At 53.7% G+C, this 18,928-nt stretch overlaps 1 protein-coding gene across 9 annotated transcripts in view; it reads left to right on the forward strand.

Annotated features, from left to right (window-relative positions):
• The window catches only part of B3GNTL1 (UDP-GlcNAc:betaGal beta-1,3-N-acetylglucosaminyltransferase like 1), a 76,436-nt gene that overhangs the window by 29,810 nt on the left and 27,698 nt on the right, over window positions 1-18,928 (forward strand). For 7 of the 9 annotated variants that reach the window (XR_010384369.1, XM_031469447.2, XM_031469445.2 and 4 more), the window contains one exon: window positions 9,060-9,155. The exons of the other annotated variants lie outside the window; for them this stretch is intronic. Coding sequence is in view for 5 of the 7 variants with exons in the window: in XM_031469447.2 (XP_031325307.2) it covers window positions 9,060-9,155 (96 nt within the window). In the remaining 2 variants the exon portion in view is untranslated. The remainder of the gene's footprint in view (window positions 1-9,059; window positions 9,156-18,928) is intronic. 9 annotated transcript variants of the gene reach the window in all.

Below are 18,928 nucleotides of genomic sequence, written 5' to 3' on the forward strand. Positions count from 1 at the left end.
TCGGATGGCAGGGGCCCGGGGTCACCACCTCGCCAGGCTCGTCAGTCCCCCACCGGGTTGAATCCGTTCTGTGGCCAGGAGGTCAGGAATGGTGGCGACTAGACCAGCCTTCGGGGAGGCCCACAGCCCCTTCTTTGGCCCAACGTGCAGTGCCGCGGACCCCAGCAGCCGCCCCCAGTGCTCCCAGGCCCGTCCACAGTGTCTCATAGGCCTGCTCTTCCCAGCCAACTCCCCTGGGCGCTGACCAGGGCCTGTGAGTTTGTGTGTGTCCTCACCCTGGCCACCTCCCCCTTCCCATAGGTGGACACTTGAGGCTTTCAGGGCTCAGGGCCACCCCACGTGGGCTGGGCTGCAGTGTCAGCCCCTGTGGGCTGTGCCCATGCCCACGTGAGCCCGTGGGTGAGCCTGCTGTGTGGCAGATCCTGGGGAGAGTGCGCCAAGGAAGTACAGAGAATTGCTGCAGGGGGTCAGCCTCGGGGTGGGGGCAGGCAGGTGTGGAAGCCCGAGGCGGTCTCCTTGGATAACCTCCCTCACCTAAAGCCAAGGCTGTGGACTTCCTTCCTGCCTGCAAACCCCTTCCCAGCAGCACATGGTAACTGTCAATGGTAGCTTCCCAAGTGGACACCAGACTGACTGTCATGGAGGGGAGGCCTCACATGGCTGTGCAGCAAAGGTCAGAGCTGGAGCCAGAGTGCACAGAGGGTGGGTGGCTTGAGCTGCCGGGAACACAGATGGCCCCTTGTGGGTGCTGCAGGCGCCTCCACATGGCTCTGGCTTCCCTCAGATTCTGAAATGCTGGGAAGGTTTAAGAAACACGCATGTGTGTAGTCGCGTGTGTTCCTAGCAGCTCTGGCAGCTCCAGAGACTGTCCCTTGTGTTATGCAGTCTGCACGCCTATTGACTGTGCGGATCGAGACTGTCCGTCTGCCTTCCTTCCCAGCTACAGAAGGGACGTCGGCGTCGGGGAAGTGAGCTGCCGCGGTGAGGTGGTCCAGCCTGGGCCCCCAGACTTCTGGGCTTCACTGAGCTGCTCTGTAGGGACCACCAGACCTCCAGAGGGGCTGGTGGGACTTCTCAGTGACATGGAAAGAGAGATTACATGCACAAATAATATTTTTTGGCCTGGTTCCTTTGTTGGGAAGAGATAAAAGGAATGACAAAGGTCCTGGGTGGATTTCTGCTCACAGTTTATGTCTACACGGGAAATTCAGAGACTGGGGTTTCCAGAAATGTCTTTCATTGGCTCTGATAAATGTGATAATATTTCATGTGGGAGGGGCAGAGATGGGGTCTTAGAAAGCAGCCCCCTTTTTCCAAAGTTTAACGTGCTCTTGACCACCAAGCTAACTGCTTGAGTTAGTTTTCTTTGCTTTAACCTGTTCCTGCTAACGAGTAACCCTGTGGACTTAAAAGTTGAGCAGACCCGTTCTTGGAGTGGACAGCTGCACTCTGGGTGATATTCGCACCAAGCGTGTAAAATGTATTCTACATGGACGCTTCGGAAGAATTTTGTAACCAGTGTTGCCATTGGAGGGAGTGAGATACTTTCAGATACGCTGTTTCCCATTTTTTTCATGATGGGTTCATATACGAAGTTACTTTGGGTGGTTCTCCATGCATGGGTTCAAAGACTTTGAAATCTAAGGATTCATAAGGAATTTGGGGAAAATGCAGATTGTGTCAGTTTGTCTTAATCTTAATTAAAATACCTTGGTTTGCATTTTTATAAAGTTGTGGGTTAGCGCTTTTCTCGCCAGCCTCGTGATTGAATACAGCTGCCACTCTGTTCCAGCCCTGAGGAGCTTTGCTCCGGGCCTGGAACACCTGTGTGGTCTTCCTGCGTCTGCAGCCAGAACAGGGACTCAGAGCAGTCCTGCTGGGCAGAACCAGATCAGCTTTAGAAGTGCTGTTACTGTGGGGCCAGATCCTGATTCGCAGCTGCTGGTTGGTGGCCTTGTCAGTTGTATCACACAGTTCATTTGGAAAGAATGAAGTGAATGCTCAGTATATGCTTTCCTTGATCATTATTTCTTTGAGGCCATTCGCAAGGAAGCTGTTTGATTATGAGGGTTACAGCTTCCGTAAACCGTGCAGCTGCGAATTCTCTGCAGAACTGCTGGGACGTTTCCTGTCGGGCGTCACTGGGCGGCTCCCAGGGGCTCACTTCTTCACCCACTTAGTGAGCATTTGGGAGCAGAGACCCGCTCTGGGCAGAGTGGGGAGGGTCAGGGAAGTGCTGTGTTTGGTCTGGGCCCTCCCTGCGGGCTCTCCTGCACAGGGCAGAGCTGGGAATTTGTGGGTACGGTGTCAGGAATCAGAGGCCATGAGGATGAAGGTAGGAAGGAGGCCGGCAGCACCTTACGGAGTGTGGGGTGACCCAGAGCTTTTCCAGTACTTGTGGGCGGGTCCCCCCATGGCCTTGGGACAGATGACCCTTGTAGGCTGATGGCAGGACGTCCCTGCGTCCCTGATGTGAGTCTCCATGGGGCTCCGGGATGGGTGCTCAGGGACCTGGCCTTGCTCAGAGTCAGCAGCAGGGAGGCAGGAGCCGTGGACCCGTCTCCCTCTTCAGGCGAAGCTGGGGCCGGTCTCACCCCTGCCCGCTCTCCCTCATCCCTGGTCCAGCCCTGTGGGTGTGGCTGCTGCAGCCTCTGTCCACGAGCTAGTGGCCAGAATGCGTCAGGCTGACTGGTGTGCGCCCTGGGAGGCATGGGCCCTGAGGAGAGGACGCAGCGCTCCCGCGGTGGGAGGTTGGGAAGGGCTTGGTCCTCACTGCAACTCGGAGCCATGATGGCTGAGGGAGGGGGCGCAGATGGGGGGCCTTGCTCAGATACACAGGCCTGGAGCCCAGCAGCCTGGCCCCCCCGTCTGCCTCCACCTGCAGCCCCAGGGCTGGTGTGCAGATGGGGTGTGAGGGCCTCTGTGGCTGCAGCAGCACTCACAAGGCCTCGGGGGACGCTCAGGGCAGGCACAGGGCTTTGGGATACTTGATATTTGGGAGGGGTCAGGCAGGATTAGTGAGAGTGACTGGGGGTCCGCTGGGACCCTGCTGGAGACGGACAGGGTCCGCAGTAGTGCTCTATGCGGGGTGCCCCACAGGGTTGGGAAGAGGAGGCAGTGGGAGCAGCTAATCCGCTGCGGTCCCGAGAAGTTTCACAGGTTAGAAATCACGGTGTCGGAGAGCTGGTGTCCGTCCACGTCTGCCCCACGCTGATGTGACCGTCACTCGTGGACACACTGCTCTGCACGTTTGGGTTTCCTGGAGTGTGGCCTCCGCACCCTGGCCACACCTGACACTGCTGGTCACAGGAGCTAGAAGTGTGTTTGGCCGCGTTTCCTAGTGGGGGCTATTGCCCAGGTGACTAGAGGGATCTGTGAGTGAAGTCCTCTTTCAGACAGATTTTTGATGACGGGAGCATTTGAGAGTATGAAATGAGGAAAATAGTTCATCTAATGAAATGTTAAACATTGCTTCCTTTCCTAAATGTACACACTTCCTAGAGTGTTTGAAGGATTGGATCCATAAGACAATTAGCAGTTCTTAACGAGACACAATTTTTATTTACATTTTACATTTTAGAATCTTTAGTATTCCTAAGTACCAGCTAGGGACGAATTTCATAAGCATAGTTGATTGATAAGACTGTATGCCTATATCTCTCTTTTCTCCCCCTTTTTCGTCTCCAGCCCCTGGTTCTGAAAGGTCTTCCGGGAGAGCCCTCCGGGGACACCGCGAGGGCGGGCCCTTCCACCGCGTGTCCTCACGCCCTGACCTCTGCTCGAGCTGAGCCGAGGCGCGAGGCTGCCTCGGCATCCGCTCCAAAGGGCCTCGCAGGTGGGCGCTGACTCGGCAGCGTCCCTGCCTGCCCACTGCTCCCCTCGTCTGTTTGTTTATCTTTAAGCTACTGTATTTGGGGGGAGCTGACTCGGGTCATTTCTTATTTGTTTCATGGAGCGCTGGGATTGCACCCAGGGCCTCGTGCGTGCTGAGCGCTCACCCTGCCCCTGAGCCGCGCCCTCCTCCCTTCTCGGTTTGTTCCGTGTTCTGTTGTGTTGACTTTGCTGCTTGTTACTGCCTTCCTTCTGCGTTTCATGTGGCTGGGTTTTCCTCTTCCAGCTTTGTTTTGCCTCAAGCCTCTTTCCTGCCTTTTGGTTTGGTTTGGTTTTGTGATTCCGTTCTATCTGTGCTGCTGACTTGTCAGCGACCCGTCTCTGTTTTGTTCTTTCTCAGAGGTTGGCCTGGGGTCTGCAGCGGGCAGTCTGCCCTCACAGTCTCCGGTACCTGAGTGGTACCATCTCACGTGCAGAGAAGGAAGGTTACAGAACCACCTCCTGTCACACTGTTTACGCTGTGAGCCCTGCAGTGTGGTGTTTTCTGATTTATACTAAAGTCACTTACCCTGCAAGGATGTTACACGTGGGAAAGTGCCTTCTGCTTTTACACCCCTATTTACCGTCACTGCCACCAACCATTCCCTGGTACATGTCAGGTTTCCTTCTGCCTGGAAAGCTTCCTTCATCTTCTTTGTAACGTACGTCTTCTTGTGACGAATTATGTTGGCTTTTGTTTTTCTGAAAAAGCCTTCGTTTGCTTCAGTTTGTGAAGCTGTGGTAGCTGGCTGCCAGATTCTAGACTGAGGCTGTTCTTAGTCTAAAGACGTCTCTCCGTTGTCTGGCCTCCATAGCCCCGCAAGAAGCCCTCTGCCACCCCTTGTCCACTTCTCTCCGTGTGATCCGTGCTTTTCTCTGCCTGCTCGTAAGGTTTTCTCTCTAGTACTGGTTTGATTCTGATGTCAGCAGTTTGATTCTGATGTCAAGCATGGGTTTTTGTTTGGTTCTTTCTAAGGTTTACTCTGCTTGGGCTTTCTTGAAGTCCTGGGATCTGTGGTTTTGTAGTCCTCAGCAAATTTGGAAATTTTTTGACCGTTGTTTCTTCAAGTGTGTTTTCCGTCTCCCACTCTCTCCTCCTCTTGCGTGGCAGTTCCGTGTGTCAGACCACCTCCTGCTCTCCACAGGGCGCTGATGGCCCTTTTCTTCCCCCAGGGTCTGTTTTCTCTGTGTGTCTCACTTTGGGTGTTTCTGTTGCTGTGTCTTCAAGTTCATGACTTTCTTCTTTGGTGTCTAATCTGCTGAAGAAGCAGTCTAGTGTATTTTCATTCAGACATTGTATCCTTCTTCTCTGAAACTTCCGCTCTGGCTTACCTTTGTCTGTGCCTCATGTTCACATTTCCCTCTGCCTGTCTGAGCGCACGGATGGGTTTATAACAGCAGCTGTTTTGAATGCCCTTGTTTGCTGCCTTCCACCGTCTTGGTCATTTCTGTGTCGGCTTCTCCTGGTTACAGGCCATCTTTTCATGCTTCTTTAACACCTCGCAACTTCGGGGGGAGGGGACAGCTCAGAGGTAGGGTGGGTGCTTAGCATGCACCAGGTCCTGGGTTCAATCCCAGTACCTCTATTAAATAAACAAACAAACAAATCTAATTATCTCCCCCCAATTTTTTTGAATTTACAAAAAACAAAAACCCAGTAACTTCTGACTGATTGACCTTGTGATTTTTACAGTGAGTGCTGAGATGTGTTGTTTTCTTTTAGAAAGTATTTTGCTGTTTTTCGCAGTTGGGTTACTGATCTTTCAAGGACCGATTTTAAGCTTTATTAAGTAGAACCAGGTGGTCCAAGACCACTTCCGCTTTACTGCTAGGGTGACACTACCTCAGGATGTCACCTGATGCCCCACGTGTTACGAGCTCTTTCCACTCTGACCAGGGGCCATGAGCCGCCCTCAGACTTGTACCAACTCCCCTTGCATCCTTTTGCTGGCTCTTCTCCTTGTGACTTCCTCTCCTGCCTGTGCAGATGGGTCCTTCACAGACGACTCGGGGCCCTGCTGTGACACACCCCCCGTCTGCCTCCACCCTGCCTGGTGCCTGTCCTCCCACACCTGCCTGCCCGTCCGCCCCCAGCGGGGCTGCTGCCTGTCCTCGCGCACCCGTCCGCTCGCCCGTCTGCTCCCAGAGGGGCTGCTGGGCTCTGCCTGCCTTCCTGCTCCTGAAGCTGTGGCTGCAGAGAGCTCAGGGCAGAGCTGATGACGCTGCAGCTTTGCTTTGCCTATTTCCGTTCTCTTAGGGGTCCTGATGTTGAGTGAAAACAGTGACTCCATGGGTTTTGTTTGCTTTGCTACCTGTTGAAGGCAGGAGGCAGTCTGCTGGGCGGTAAGCTGGCATCAGAGCGGTGGAGCCTTGGACTGGGTGGTGCCCAGCTGTCGTTGGAGCCTCACCTCATGCTTTTTGCCCTTTGTCTTGACTATTTTTGATTATTTGTCCATACTTTTCCAGATAACCAGCTAGCTCCAAAAGAAGATTTAATGGCAAATAATGTTGGGGTTTACGGTGAATTTATGAAATACTTCATGGATCATTTAAGGGTTTGTGATATTGAATCTTCTAATCCAGGAACTTGAAAACTGTTTCCATTTGCTGGATTCCGCTTTTGCCTCTTTTTAGGTGTCTTCATGTAGTTCTGCACATTTCTCATAAGTTTGTGCCAATAAATTCTGCTTTACTTTTTCCTTTCATAAAGTGTGTTGTCTTCATCATCGCTGTGTTGCCCACATGTCTGTGTGGATGGCGTTATGTCTGCACATTAACCTTACATCCTGCTGTCTTGCTGACCCTTGCGTGTTTGCATTTTCCCATTGGTTCCCTTAGATTCTCTAAACATAGAATCGTTCCATCTGCACATCGCAGTGGCTGTTTCTCTGCCCACCCAGCTCTTAGGCCTCTTGTTGTTTATTTGTCTGGGGGCTGAAGGCAGAAGGGACCCGCACTTTTCCAGCTCCTCCACCGACCAGGGAGGGGGCTCCTTGTGGACCCCCCTGCCAGGGCTCTAGCCTTTGTCCTGCATCCCTTTGAGGCCTGCACTTGCGGGGTCAGAAACAGCCTGGTTCTCCTTACCTCTGCTCTTTCCCTCCGTGGTGGAGGTTAAACCTCTTTATTTTCATGGGGGGATACTTTTGAAACAGAGGGTTTCTACTTCACAGCTTCGACTCACATTTTCCCTTTTTTTCATCAAAGTCTTTTCTGTTCAGCAATCAAATGCAAGCCAGTTTCAACACGACAAGGAAACAGACACAACTGATGGTTGAAAGGATACACCTTGGTCAGATCAGGTGTGGGACCTTGTTCTGTGCAAGGGATTCGTTCAAGTTCTAATTTACAGCTGTTTTCAGAGTGTGTTTTTAGGTGAGAAAGGAAAGGTTCACGAACGGAATTCAGCAGTATGTAAGAAGGATACACACCATGGCTGCGTGTTTTTATCCCAATCGGAAAATGGACGAAAGACATGAACGAGGTTTCACTGGGAGGTCAGACAGGCGGGAAATAAGCCCCTGGAAACAGATCCAGCATCACAGCCGTCGGGGGCAAGAAGAGCTGCACCTCACGCCTGCCAGAGGCCGGACTAAAGCACAGGGACAGCTGGCGCGGACGGGGGCGCGGACAGGCGGGCCCCACGCACGACTGAGGTGGCGGAAGTGGCCCTGTCGCTGAAGAGCGGCGGCAGTTTCTCGGAAAATTAAAGGTGCCCCTGCCGTGCGACCTGCAGTCGCACTCCTGGGCGTTTATCAGAGAGACGGAGGCTGACGTTCACGCAACCCCCATGTGCGCCTTTGCCGCAGACAAACAGTAACAGCCCCAAGCTGGAAATGGCCCAGGTGCCCGTAGAGGGTTAAGCCGTGGAGTGTCTTTCAGACAAAAAAGGGACAGGGAATTGTGGGGTAGAAAAAAGCCAATCACAGAAGGCTGCACACTGTGATTGTGTTTATTCAACTTTCTTGAAAAGGCAGAATCGTGGTGCTGAAGTGACAGGTTCGCACTGGCAGTTGGGGTGGGGGTGCGGCTGTCAGGGAAGCACCTGGAGCCCCTGACCCCGCTACCTTACCGTTGGAGGACACTGTTTAAGGGTCCCTGCGCTCTCTCTGTATTATTTCTTAACACTACATGTGAGTCTACCCTTTCTCAAAAAAAGTTGAATTAAAAAAAATGCAACAATGAAAAATTTCAAGCAAGCAAACCATCTCAAAACTCTTCATTAGCACAACTGCACAATATAAGTTAGTCGGTGCATTGTGATACTGGACTTGTTAGCACAAGATTTAAGAAGCCCAGGTGCCCTGGGGCCATGGGGTGACCTGATGATGTCTCAGTAGGGAGCCAGGAGCTAGACGGAAGCCTGCTGACACTGTCACCAAGGGGAGAAAGCACAGCCGTGGGAGGGGACGCTGGCGTTGTCCCCGTCCCCAAGTGGCCAGCCTGTGAGAGCCTCACCAAGGGGCAGGCTCGCTGCTACCTGCCAACACCCCAGCGGCCCTCCCCTGGCCAGAAATGGGGACAGAGGGCCCCTCCTGCTGCCACGAGGGTTCCTCCCCACAGAAACGAGTATCAGGACCCTGATGTCTGCAGCGTCTCCAAACCCGCCTCACTGACCCCAGAGGCCAGGCTCTCTACCTCTGAGTGCATGCCTCAGCAGAAGGCACAGGGGCTTCACGGGGTTTGAGTCGCTTTCGGACAGGGCTGCTGTGGGTCAGCATGCGCAGGCCGGGTGTGCGGACAGTGGGTGGCTTGCAAACAAGTGCTGGTCTTGTGAGTAGCCAAGAGGAGGCAGGACTGGGGAAGGAGGTGGTGAGACGTAGTCGGGCGTGTTATGGGGGGAGGGATTTAGACGGCAGACAGCAAGGATGCCTTCCCAGGTGGAGGTACCTCCTGGGGTGGGGGCTCCTCCTTCCTGGGTAGGGGCACATCTTTCCGGGGGGCTTCTCCTTCTGGGGTGGGGGGACCTCCTTCCAGGGTGGGGGCGCCTGTCAGGTGGTGTCGTCATGGGGGCTGCTACAACAGCCTGGACAGAGGGAGGAGGCGCCAGAGGGTAGGGGCTGAGCTCCAGGCTGCAGCTCTGGTTTGTTTAGAGGCAGAAGGGAGAGGATTATCGAGAAATAGGATTTTTCAGACTTGCCGCCCCGGAAGCTGCACTAACTTTAAGTTCTGTTTGTCATTGTTTCTCACAGATCATAGGCTGCCAGGTGAGGAGGGAGCCCCCTAGCTCCACCGAGCGGTACACACGTTGGCTCAACCAGCTGGCATCCGACCAGCTGCTCATCCAGGTGCGTCTGCCCGTCTGGGGTCGGCCACAGCCTCCCCAAGAGCGAATCTCCCTCCTGCCAGCCTCCTGCGTGCCAGGCAGGGTCCTGGGAGGAGCTCCCTGGAGAAGGGGACGCATTTCAGAGGAGCCTGGGATGGGGCTGGAGACAGAGGGCAGGCTTGGGGGCCAGGGCAAGGCCGAGCTGCTGGGTTTGGGGTGGGGGTGTCCAGAAAAGGCCTGCATTTCTGGTGGGGCAGGGCCATCCCCAAGTCGGGCAGCTGGAGGGGGCCGGGCCTGGGAAAATGAGCTGAGCTGCAGGCAGTCAGGGCCCAGGAGCTGGGGGTGGCAGAGGCAGAAATCAGTCTGAAAAGTACCTGAGGGGCAGGCAGCCTGGGGGAGGAGGCCAGGAAGAGACGGGTGTTAATGAGGTGTTAGGGCAACAACTCAACTTTCTCTGTTCCTCTGCCTTTAACAACATGCTCTCCCTCAGTGTGTCGTAGCCACTTAAAGCTCCGTAGCAAATCACCCCAAAACAGAGACCAAAACAGCCTTCAGCAACTGGGAGGGCGGGGTCTGCAGGGTGGGCCGGGTCTGTTCCAGTTGCTTCTTGGCAGGGTCCTGGTTGCCCCACCAGAGACACTCCAGTCCTGCTGGATGGGCCGGTCCCAAGACCCCCGACCAGTGGTGGAGAAACGTGCTCTTCAGGGCAGGGGACCATGTCAGAGGGGGAGAGTGGGGAGCAGCCCCCCAAAGCCCAGCCAGGAAGTGGCTGTAAAAGGGCTGGAAATGTGCTCCCCGGTGAGGCACAGGGCTCTGGTTCTCATACCGGGGTGTCCCACGTTGTGATGTCCTGTGATCCTGCTGTGTCATGAAATGCTTTTTTCTAAACTCTGGATTTTGAAAACTGAAACCCTGGTATGATGGAGTGACTCATGATGATAATAAGCTTCTGAAACTAGAATTGCTTGTGATCAAATGTTGTGTTCGCTGAGCCCACAGTGACGCAGGAGACCCCTGACAGTTCAGTGACGCAGGCGGACGCGGCCCTCTGTGTGGTGCTGTTTCACAGGCTTCTTTGGATAATCCAGAGTATTTACCCTTTGCTCCAGTTTGGGGTTGGCCAGATGCTGGAGCCACTACCGGTTGCTTCTGTGATTAAGCTTTCTTTTAAGTTCTGCTCCATTCGTGCTGGTCCACACACACACACAATGCTTCTGTATTTGGATTTATTTTTCATGTTTTGAGATGAATATTCCACTAATGGTCTTTTATAGGTAAGAGGGGTGCGCAGACAGGTGAGGGTTGTGTGCTAACAGGGAAGGGTGGTGTACTGGGTGATGTACTAATAGGCAAGGGTGGTGTGCTAATAGGTGAGGGTGGTGAAGAGCCCCTGGGCGCTCCGTCGCCTTCCTGCTGCTCCTACAGCCATGAGAGCAGAAGAAGGACCTGCAGGGGTGGCTGGCGTGGCCTTGCTCGCACCTAACGCTGCGGGAGGTGCGGAGCCAGCAGGGTCTGGCAGTGGTGGTGGGAGCTCTCGGGTTGATATGGACCATCACGTGGTTCGGGGCAGCTTGTGGCCGCTGGGTCGGGCCGTGGCGGTACTGCTCCCTCCTGTCTGCGCTGCGCAGCCCGGGGCCACCGACAGAGCCGCCCTGGGCCTCTGGACGTTCGGAGCTGGGGGGAGGAAGTCCCTCCTCGCTGGGTGTAGGGAGGCGTAGCATGAGTCCACGGAGCCTCAGGTCTCTGAGCAGGACGGAGTCTTCTCCACTCAGGGTCAGGAAGGTGCCAAAGGCCACAGTGCTGCTTCAGGCCGTCACCATCAGGATGAGGATCGAGACGCTTGCTGGGTCCTGGGCCCGCACCTGCCTTTCACCTCTCAGCTGGCATCTGGCTCTTAAGTGTACAAACCATTGTTGGCACATGGAGCACATGCACCGTGTCTGTAACTCCTCCCGCCATCCCAGCCCTGGCCCTTCCCTCCAGGGTATGTGCCCCTCTTTACAGACGCTCTCCCAGGTCCCTCTCTGGTGATTTTGATCAGAGAATCAGGGCTGCCTTGGTGGAGAGCTGTGGGATCTTTCATGTCCTAACTGGGAAATTAAAACGTCCTGTCCAGTGTGAAAGCTCTGGCCTCCGGTCAGCCCGGGGCCCCTGCTCACGGCCTCAGATGCGCAGCTCTGCACCCACGAGGCTCTCTGGAAACGCTCACCCCAGTCACTGGATGCGAGGGTGGGTGCGTGAGTGTGGAGGTGGCCGTGTGGGAGAAACTGCTGAGTCGGCTTCTGCCGTGTGCTGGATTTTCTGGGAGAGCATGAGTCATGTGGAAACTATGTGACTAAACCCTGAGGATGTGATTTAAATGCAGAAATATGAGTTCTGAGCTAGGCGCGGGCTCAGCTATTACGCGTCACAGGAACAATTAAGGCAGAGTCCTCCTGAACAGGGTTTCTCTTTTTGGTTAGGGGAATCAGTCCAAAGTTTCTCAGAATAAACTGAAAGAAGGTATTTCTTATTTAAGCCATTTCTCAGCTGTGACGGTTGCACAGGTCACACCGCCTTGCGGGGGCTTGGTTCTTAGTCTAATCTGAGTCAGGTTTGCGAGGTGAGAGCTGCTTGATTCGGCTTGGTGTTTGTGTGTCCACTTCACTGTCTGATCAGATACTCACCAGGGGCAGAGTTAAATCGGAGTCTATAAAATGGACACTTCTACTTCCCAGTAACCCAGAGGTGGAAAGTTGTCTGCACAGATGGCCTGGGGCCTGTGCCAGCCTGAAAACGCGTCTGTGTCAGGCAGCGCCTACTTTCACCTTCAGGGACCTGCACCTCCTGAGTCCTCACAGGGGGGCAAGGGGAGGCAAAGCCAGACCGTGCCCCTGCCTCTGAGGCTGCCCCTGGGGGATCCTGGCAGCTCACATGGGTGGCTGGGCCCTTGCCATGGCAGCATGCGAAGCTCTGGCTGCCTGGAGTAGGTGCCCAAGTTCACCGCGGAAGGAAGACAGCAGGCGTGGGTGTGAGGTGCACCCCTCACCCCAGCCCCACCTGGTCTCGTCCTCCACGCCTGCTCCTCGCTGTCCTTGCACCTCTCTCAGGGGTCCATGCTTCCTTGGGGTCTCCGCCTGCTCGGGTGGCCAGAACAGATACAAGAGACAGTCCTGGAGGCTGGAAGTTGAAGATCAAGGTGCCGGCTGGCTAGTTCCCCTGAGGCCTCTCGCCGTGGCATGTAGATGGCCGAGTCCTCCCTCTGTCCTCACATGGCCCCTCCTCTCTCTGCTCACTCACTGCTGGTGACTCTTTCTCCTCTTGTAAGAACACCAGTCCTATTGGGTCTGGGCCCCCTTATGACGTCATTTAATCTTAATTACCTCCTTAAAGGCCTCATCTCCAAATACAGTCACACGGCGGAGGAGGAGGGGTTAGGGCTACGACATGGACTTGGAGGGGCACAATTCAGCCCATAGCACTTGGACCCCCTCCTCCGTTCCTCTGCAGCCCCTGGTGTTTCCCCTGGTCTGTGCCCCGGCCCCGTGCGTCCCACAGGGCTATCACCCAGCTTTCACGTCCCTGCAGCATCTGAACAGCTTGGCGTGAATGTAAATGACACAGATTTACTGCCCACCTACTAGCACTGATGCACAAACTCTCAGTTTATCCAGCCTGTCAAGGAGTCTAGACAAGCAGAATTTCTAGAAATTAAAGTTCGCCTCCATAAGGCCATGCTCTTTACTTAAATCAGTGCTCCCCAAAATGTAATCATAGAAATAGCTCAAGAACTTGAAAACAGATATCTGACTCCCTCCCAGAAGTCCTGATGTCACGGTTTGGGAATGTGCGTTGTTTTGTTTTTTAATTAATTGATTGATTGATTGATAATTGAGTTTTAGTTAGATTACAATGTTGTGTCAGTTTCCAGTGTAGAGCACAACTTTCAGTCATACGTGACTATACGTATATTCATCATCACATTCTTTTTCCCCGTGAGCTATCTTGTATATACTTCCCTGTGCTCTACAGTATAATCTTGTTTATCTATTCCATATACCAATCTCGAACTCCCAGTCTGTCCCTTCCCACCCCCTCTTCCCCCCGGCAACTGCAAGTTTGTATTCTATGTCTGTGAGACTGTTTCTTTTTATATTTAAGTTCATTTGTCTTCTTTTTTTTTTTTTATTTAGATTCCACATATGAGTGATCTCATATGGTATTTTTCTTTCTCTTTCTGGCTTACTTCACTTAGAATGACATTCTCCAGGAACATCCATGTTGCTGCAAATGGCGTTAAGTTGTCTATTTTTATGGCTGAATAGTATCCCATTGTATAAATATACCACAGTGTCTTTATCCAGTCATCTGTCAATGGACATTTAGGTTGCTTCCATGTCTTGGCTGTTGTAAATAGTGCTGCTGTGAACATTGGGGTGCATGTATCTTTTGAACTAGGGCTCCTTCTGGATATATGCCCAGGAGTGGGATTTCTGGATCATAGGGTAAGTCTGATTTTAGTCTTTTGAGGAATCTCCATACTGTTTTCCAAAACATCTGCACCAACCTGCATTCCCACCAGCAGTGTAGGAGAGTTCCCTGTTCTCCACAGCCTCTCCAGCTTTTGTCGTTTGTGGACTTTTGAATGACGGCCATTCTGGCTGGTGTGAGGTGATACCTCAGTGTGGTTTTGAATGTGCGTTTTTAACCACTGGCTCTACTCTAGAAGCCAGGCTGCTGCTGTCTGCTCAGAAACCCTGTTTCCCCACGGGTCATAGGGTCATTTTACAAAGTCTGTCTGGGGGGGAGTTTTGTATCTTGGAGTAATTTCAGACTCACACAGACGTTGCGGAACTGGTAGAGTTCCTCGCACCTTTCCCTGGCCCCCTTTCACGACAGCTTATAACCACAGTGCGGCATTCACACCAAGGAGGCCCATCGGCACGGCCCTGCTGGGGTGTTCGCGCCCTGGGGGGCTCCGCAGTCAGAATACAGGACTGTCCTTCCCCTAGAGACTGCGACTGCCGTCGCATCGCACGTGTCCTGACCTGACAGCAGCAGCTTGTCCCCGCCCTCCCTAGGGGCCCGTCACTGGGACAGTTGCAGAAATGGAACAGAAGCCTGTGTGGCTTTTCCCTCCAGCCCGGACCTACCCAAGTCGCACAAGCAACAGTTCCTTCCCTTCCCAGTGGCTCGTCACTCATCGCTGTGGGACAGATCCCTCTCAGGGCCCCTGTGGGCACTGCCATGACCCTCACACATGCCTCACGCCCCTGGGGTGCACGGCAGGTCTGGGGATGTGCGTCCCTGGGTCCGGGAGATGCTCATAGGCCCCTCGTCAGCACTTGGCGGGCCAGGTTTTTCATTCTTGCAGATCCAGTAGTGGGGGCGTGGTATGGCGGGTTCACTGTCTGCACGTTCCCCTAATGACAGCTTCTCGTGTGCTTATCCGCGAAGCGGCTGTTCAGAGCCTCTGCCCGTTTTCTCATGAGATGGTCTGTTTTCTCACAGTTGAGTTTGAGTTTCCTTTTAGACAGAAGCCCTTCATTGGGTGTGTGGTTTGCTCATAATCTGTTTTCTCATAATCTGTGGCTTTTCTTTCATCTACTTAACAGAGTCACAGAGCAGAGGTTTCTAATTTCAATGAAATCCAACTGATTGATTTTTAAGCAGATTGTGCTTTGCGTATCAGCATCTAAAGAGGCTTAACCTAACCCTGGGTTGCAAAGATTTTCTCCTAAAGATGTGGTTTTACATTGTACATTTAGAGCTGTGATTCATTTTAAGTTGATTTTTGCATAAGGAGCGAGGTTTAGATCAAGGCTTTCTTTTTTTTTTTCTTTTGCTTACAAATATCCAAATGTTTCCACACCATTTTTGTCGAGGATAGACTTTGCCAAAAATTGGTCGGCCACGCCTGCATGAGTCTCATCCTGGACTCGACTCTGCTCTGCCAACGTGTGTCACTCGGTGGCCATATGGTCGTGGCTGCTGTAGCTGCAAAGGAGGTTTGACATCAGTTCGTGTGATTCCTCCAACTTCATCCTTCGTTTTCAAATTGTTTTTGCCATTCTGGTTCCCTTGCCTTTTCCTCTGTATATTTTCTCAAACATCGCACAGTCCTTCGGTTCTGCGCAGACACTGACCGGGTGTCCTGCAGCGGCAGGGTCCCTGGTTAAGGGCTGGGCCCCCGGGGCTACCCCTCTTCAGACCCAGTCGCAAGTCCTGGTCGTCACCTGTGCTTCTGACCCAATGGATCTCAGCTGGGGCCCCGCCACCATCCTCTGGTCAGTTAATTTGCGCGAGCTGCTCACAGAGCTCAGAGAAGGGCTCCCTTGCAGGTGCCAGTGTGCTGTGATGGATTCAAGAGAGAATTTGGTGACAGCAAGCCGGATGCGCAGGTGCACAGCCTGGGTCCAGAAGGGTCCCAGAGAATAAGCAGACCCCCCTGCACTGCGCGGACCAGGGCTGCCCCCCACCGTGACCTTCGGGAGCAGTGGACCGTCATTCCTGCTGTCCAGTCTCCGGCTGCTCTGCCCTGGTCTACCCTCCTGGGTTCACACTGAGAAACCTCCTTCCCACTTGACGCACCTCCATCGGCACAGTGAGACCCTGGAGTGGAGGGAGTGCGCTAGCCCAGAATAATAACACAAAGTTTGTCAGAACCGAAGATGAGGGCGCCAGATTCAAAGGGCCCTGGGTTTCCATCCCAGGGGTGAGAGAAGACCTCCACGGTCAAGAGAGGACAGCAGGAACACCCGTGGTCTCGAATTTCCCAGCAGCCGCAGGGGGTCTGTGAGACCATGGGACAGATTTCAGAGTCTCACAGAAATGGTTTTGAATGTTGAGCTCTATGCCTGCCCAAAGCATCAGTCCTGTGAAGCTACCACAAGGACTCCTTCGTGTGAGGATTCAAAATACTTCCCTCCTATGGAAGCTTTCTCAGAAATTTACTGGAAGACACACCGTAAAATTAGGAAGCAAACTGAGGGGGAGGATGTTTCAGGACCTGGGAGCAGGTCTGCTACCGGGGAGGGGGCCAAGGGATGCCAGGGGCGTGGGGAGGGGTAGCATCTGTTGAAAGAGAAGTGCTTCACACAGCAGCACGCACCTGCTTTTCTTAAGACGGTGGAAATGCCAGGTGGGGAGCAAGGGAAACCACGGAGCGGCCGGTGTCCAAGGGGGTGTGACAGGAGCCGTGTGACACATCACCCAGAAGCTATGATGACCAAGAAGTGAAAGGCGCCAGGAGTGGAGACGAGGGAGCCCTGGGCGGGAACCTCTGGACGTGGAAAGGTGGAGAAACGCTGAAGCAGCTGAAGCACCAGAGGTTCACATGTTTATGCCGATCGTTACCTGGGATGACCCTCTGCCTCCTCCTCCGACTGCACACTGGTCCCCTGGTCTCCGTGTCCGGGGCCGCCGGCTTGCCCTGGGTACCGAGGCTAGACCTGGTGGGCGGCCACAGGGTCCTGTCCTGTCCACACAAGTGTTTGTCTTCCCTGGTTACTCTGGTCACCCCTTCCCTAACGAGAGCGGCCCCAACTGCCTCCCCTGTATTTGCTGTTACACATACAATTTCTTTAAAAAAATAGAACAAAGAAAACTTTTTTAAAAATGGAAACATTTCAAGTATACAGAAGTGCAGAGAATACATCACACGTCCCACCCTGCTGCAGTGCATGCCTGTAGGGGTCCCGCTCACCACCGGTCCCGTGCTCACCTGGGCCTCGCGTCCTGCCTTGTTGGACAGTGAGCCCAGGACCCTCTTAGGTTCTGCTATTCGAACACCCGAGGGCGCCCCGCCTGGTCCTCAATCACGCAGGACCTACAGGCTGTCGGGGCAGCTGAAGCTTCTCCTCGGCCAAATGTTTGCTTTTGGCATCACTTTCCTCAGTTTACACCCCAGGCGGTCACCTCCTTGGCCAGCAGCCCCATTCCGGTGCGTTGGTCTCAGTCAGCAGCACCACTTCCCTGCTTCCTGCCCACCTTTGGCCACCCCTCCCCAAACGCAGCTGAGAAAAGTGCCGACCTGGGTGATGGGCTGTTTGGGGATGCCACATGGTCCCCTCAGTTGACAAGGATGTGGGAGAAAACGGAAAGTAAATAGGATGGTCTTGAGCAGCTGAGAGCCAGGGTGGGGAGGCGGGTGTCCCCTGGGGACAGCTGGGTGGAGGTGAGAGGGCAGCTTGTCCTGTGAGGTCAGAGCTGCGGGCGGTGCATGGTTGGAGGGGCACAGAGGCGGGAGGCCCCGGAAGGCTCTCAGGAGGTGGAGGGCTCAGGCCAAGATGCAGGTCAGCGGCAGCTCCATGAAGAAAGCGCTGGTGTCTTGCTGCCGAGTCCGTGCTGGAGCAGATGCCCCGACTGGTCGCTGCCCTGGAGGCGCCGCCTTCTCAGCCGCATTACCTCTCCAGCTCAGTTGCACTGTCGGTAAAATGTGAGGGTTTAACAGACGCCCAGACTCTGAGGCCGACCATCTGTAACCCACGCATGTTTGAAGACATTTAGCCAAACTCTGCAGGTAGCTTCGGCCGATTTAGAAGACAGGGCGTGCAGTGGGCTTGTGGTCACAGGGGTCCTTTCCTCCCATGCGCCCCGGACCCCACCCCGCATCTGCTCAGTAGTCGCTGCTGTGGAAGGACCTGGCCATCCAAGCCATGTCACCACAGCCAGGGTGTCAGAGGTCACCCGGTCCTACCCCGGGGACGGCGGCCCACACACTTGTCTCACCGTGTCTGCCCTTCACCGCTCAGTGCTTCTTACCTACTTCCAGCCACTACGTTCATGAAAGTTAGAAAGTGCCTGTTTTGAAACAGATTAACCTGTACTGTTTTTCTTCATTTTCTCATTTGAAAGGAGAGTGTATCCTAAAGGGGCATCTGAGCTGTAGATCCATGTAAATTAGCAACTTTTACCACCACATTAGAAAGTGCTTGCTTACCAGCTTTCTCTAAAACATACTGCTGAGAAAGGAAGTTTTATTACTGTCTGCATCTTTATTAAATCCAGCAGCCACAGGTTTTGGGTTTCACATCAGAGTTCATTCTTGTTGCCATGTGAGTGTTAAAATGTCAGAACACTGGAAAATTTGTTATCTGTCTAAAGATAGTCTTCCAACAAATTAGAATTAGAAGTAAGGATAATAAACCACAGGAATCTGGAAATGAGTCATGTAAACTTTGCTCTTTTCCCCCAAGAAGAATTCACAACACTTCCTGGTAAGATATAGCTAATAAGGCCTGTAAGTTTCATTAAATGCTTCATTTTCTTTCGTTAAGTCATGGGCTGCTTCTTTGTAAATACAAGTGGAGCTCATTTTGGTCTATAACCCTTGCACCAGAAGCGTTTGGAAGCATCCTTCCTATCCATACACGTTTTCCAGGTGCCTCGGGAGGGTGGACCCCACAGGACAGAGCATGGCCGGGCGCTTATGGAATTCCAGTTGGTTCTGTGTGGCAAAGTAAGGGGAGAGCCCAAAAGCCAACTCCCTGGTCCCCAGAGAGCATGGACCTGGGCCTCGCCGGGAATCCCTCTCTTTTTAACAAAGTTCTGATGATTCACTTGGTGACACATCAGAACCAGAAGAGGGCGTGACAACCTGAGAGCAAAAGAGGAGAAAAAAATTGATGAAAAGGGGGGGCGTCTCCAGGGAGAGGGGATTCCAGAGCGTTGGCTGGCGGCTGGCGGCTAGGGGCTAGCAGGCCTGTGTTCCCGGCTGTGTTGGGGCGGTGGCGGGTAGACACCGTGGGTCCCTCCCTCCCGGCGGCCCATTGCGCCCTCTGCCGCCTGCCTTGCCACATCTGCCCAAACGTGTAC

This window comes from Camelus dromedarius, chromosome 16 (assembly GCF_036321535.1).
Source record: "Camelus dromedarius isolate mCamDro1 chromosome 16, mCamDro1.pat, whole genome shotgun sequence".
Lineage (NCBI taxonomy): Eukaryota > Metazoa > Chordata > Mammalia > Artiodactyla > Camelidae > Camelus > Camelus dromedarius.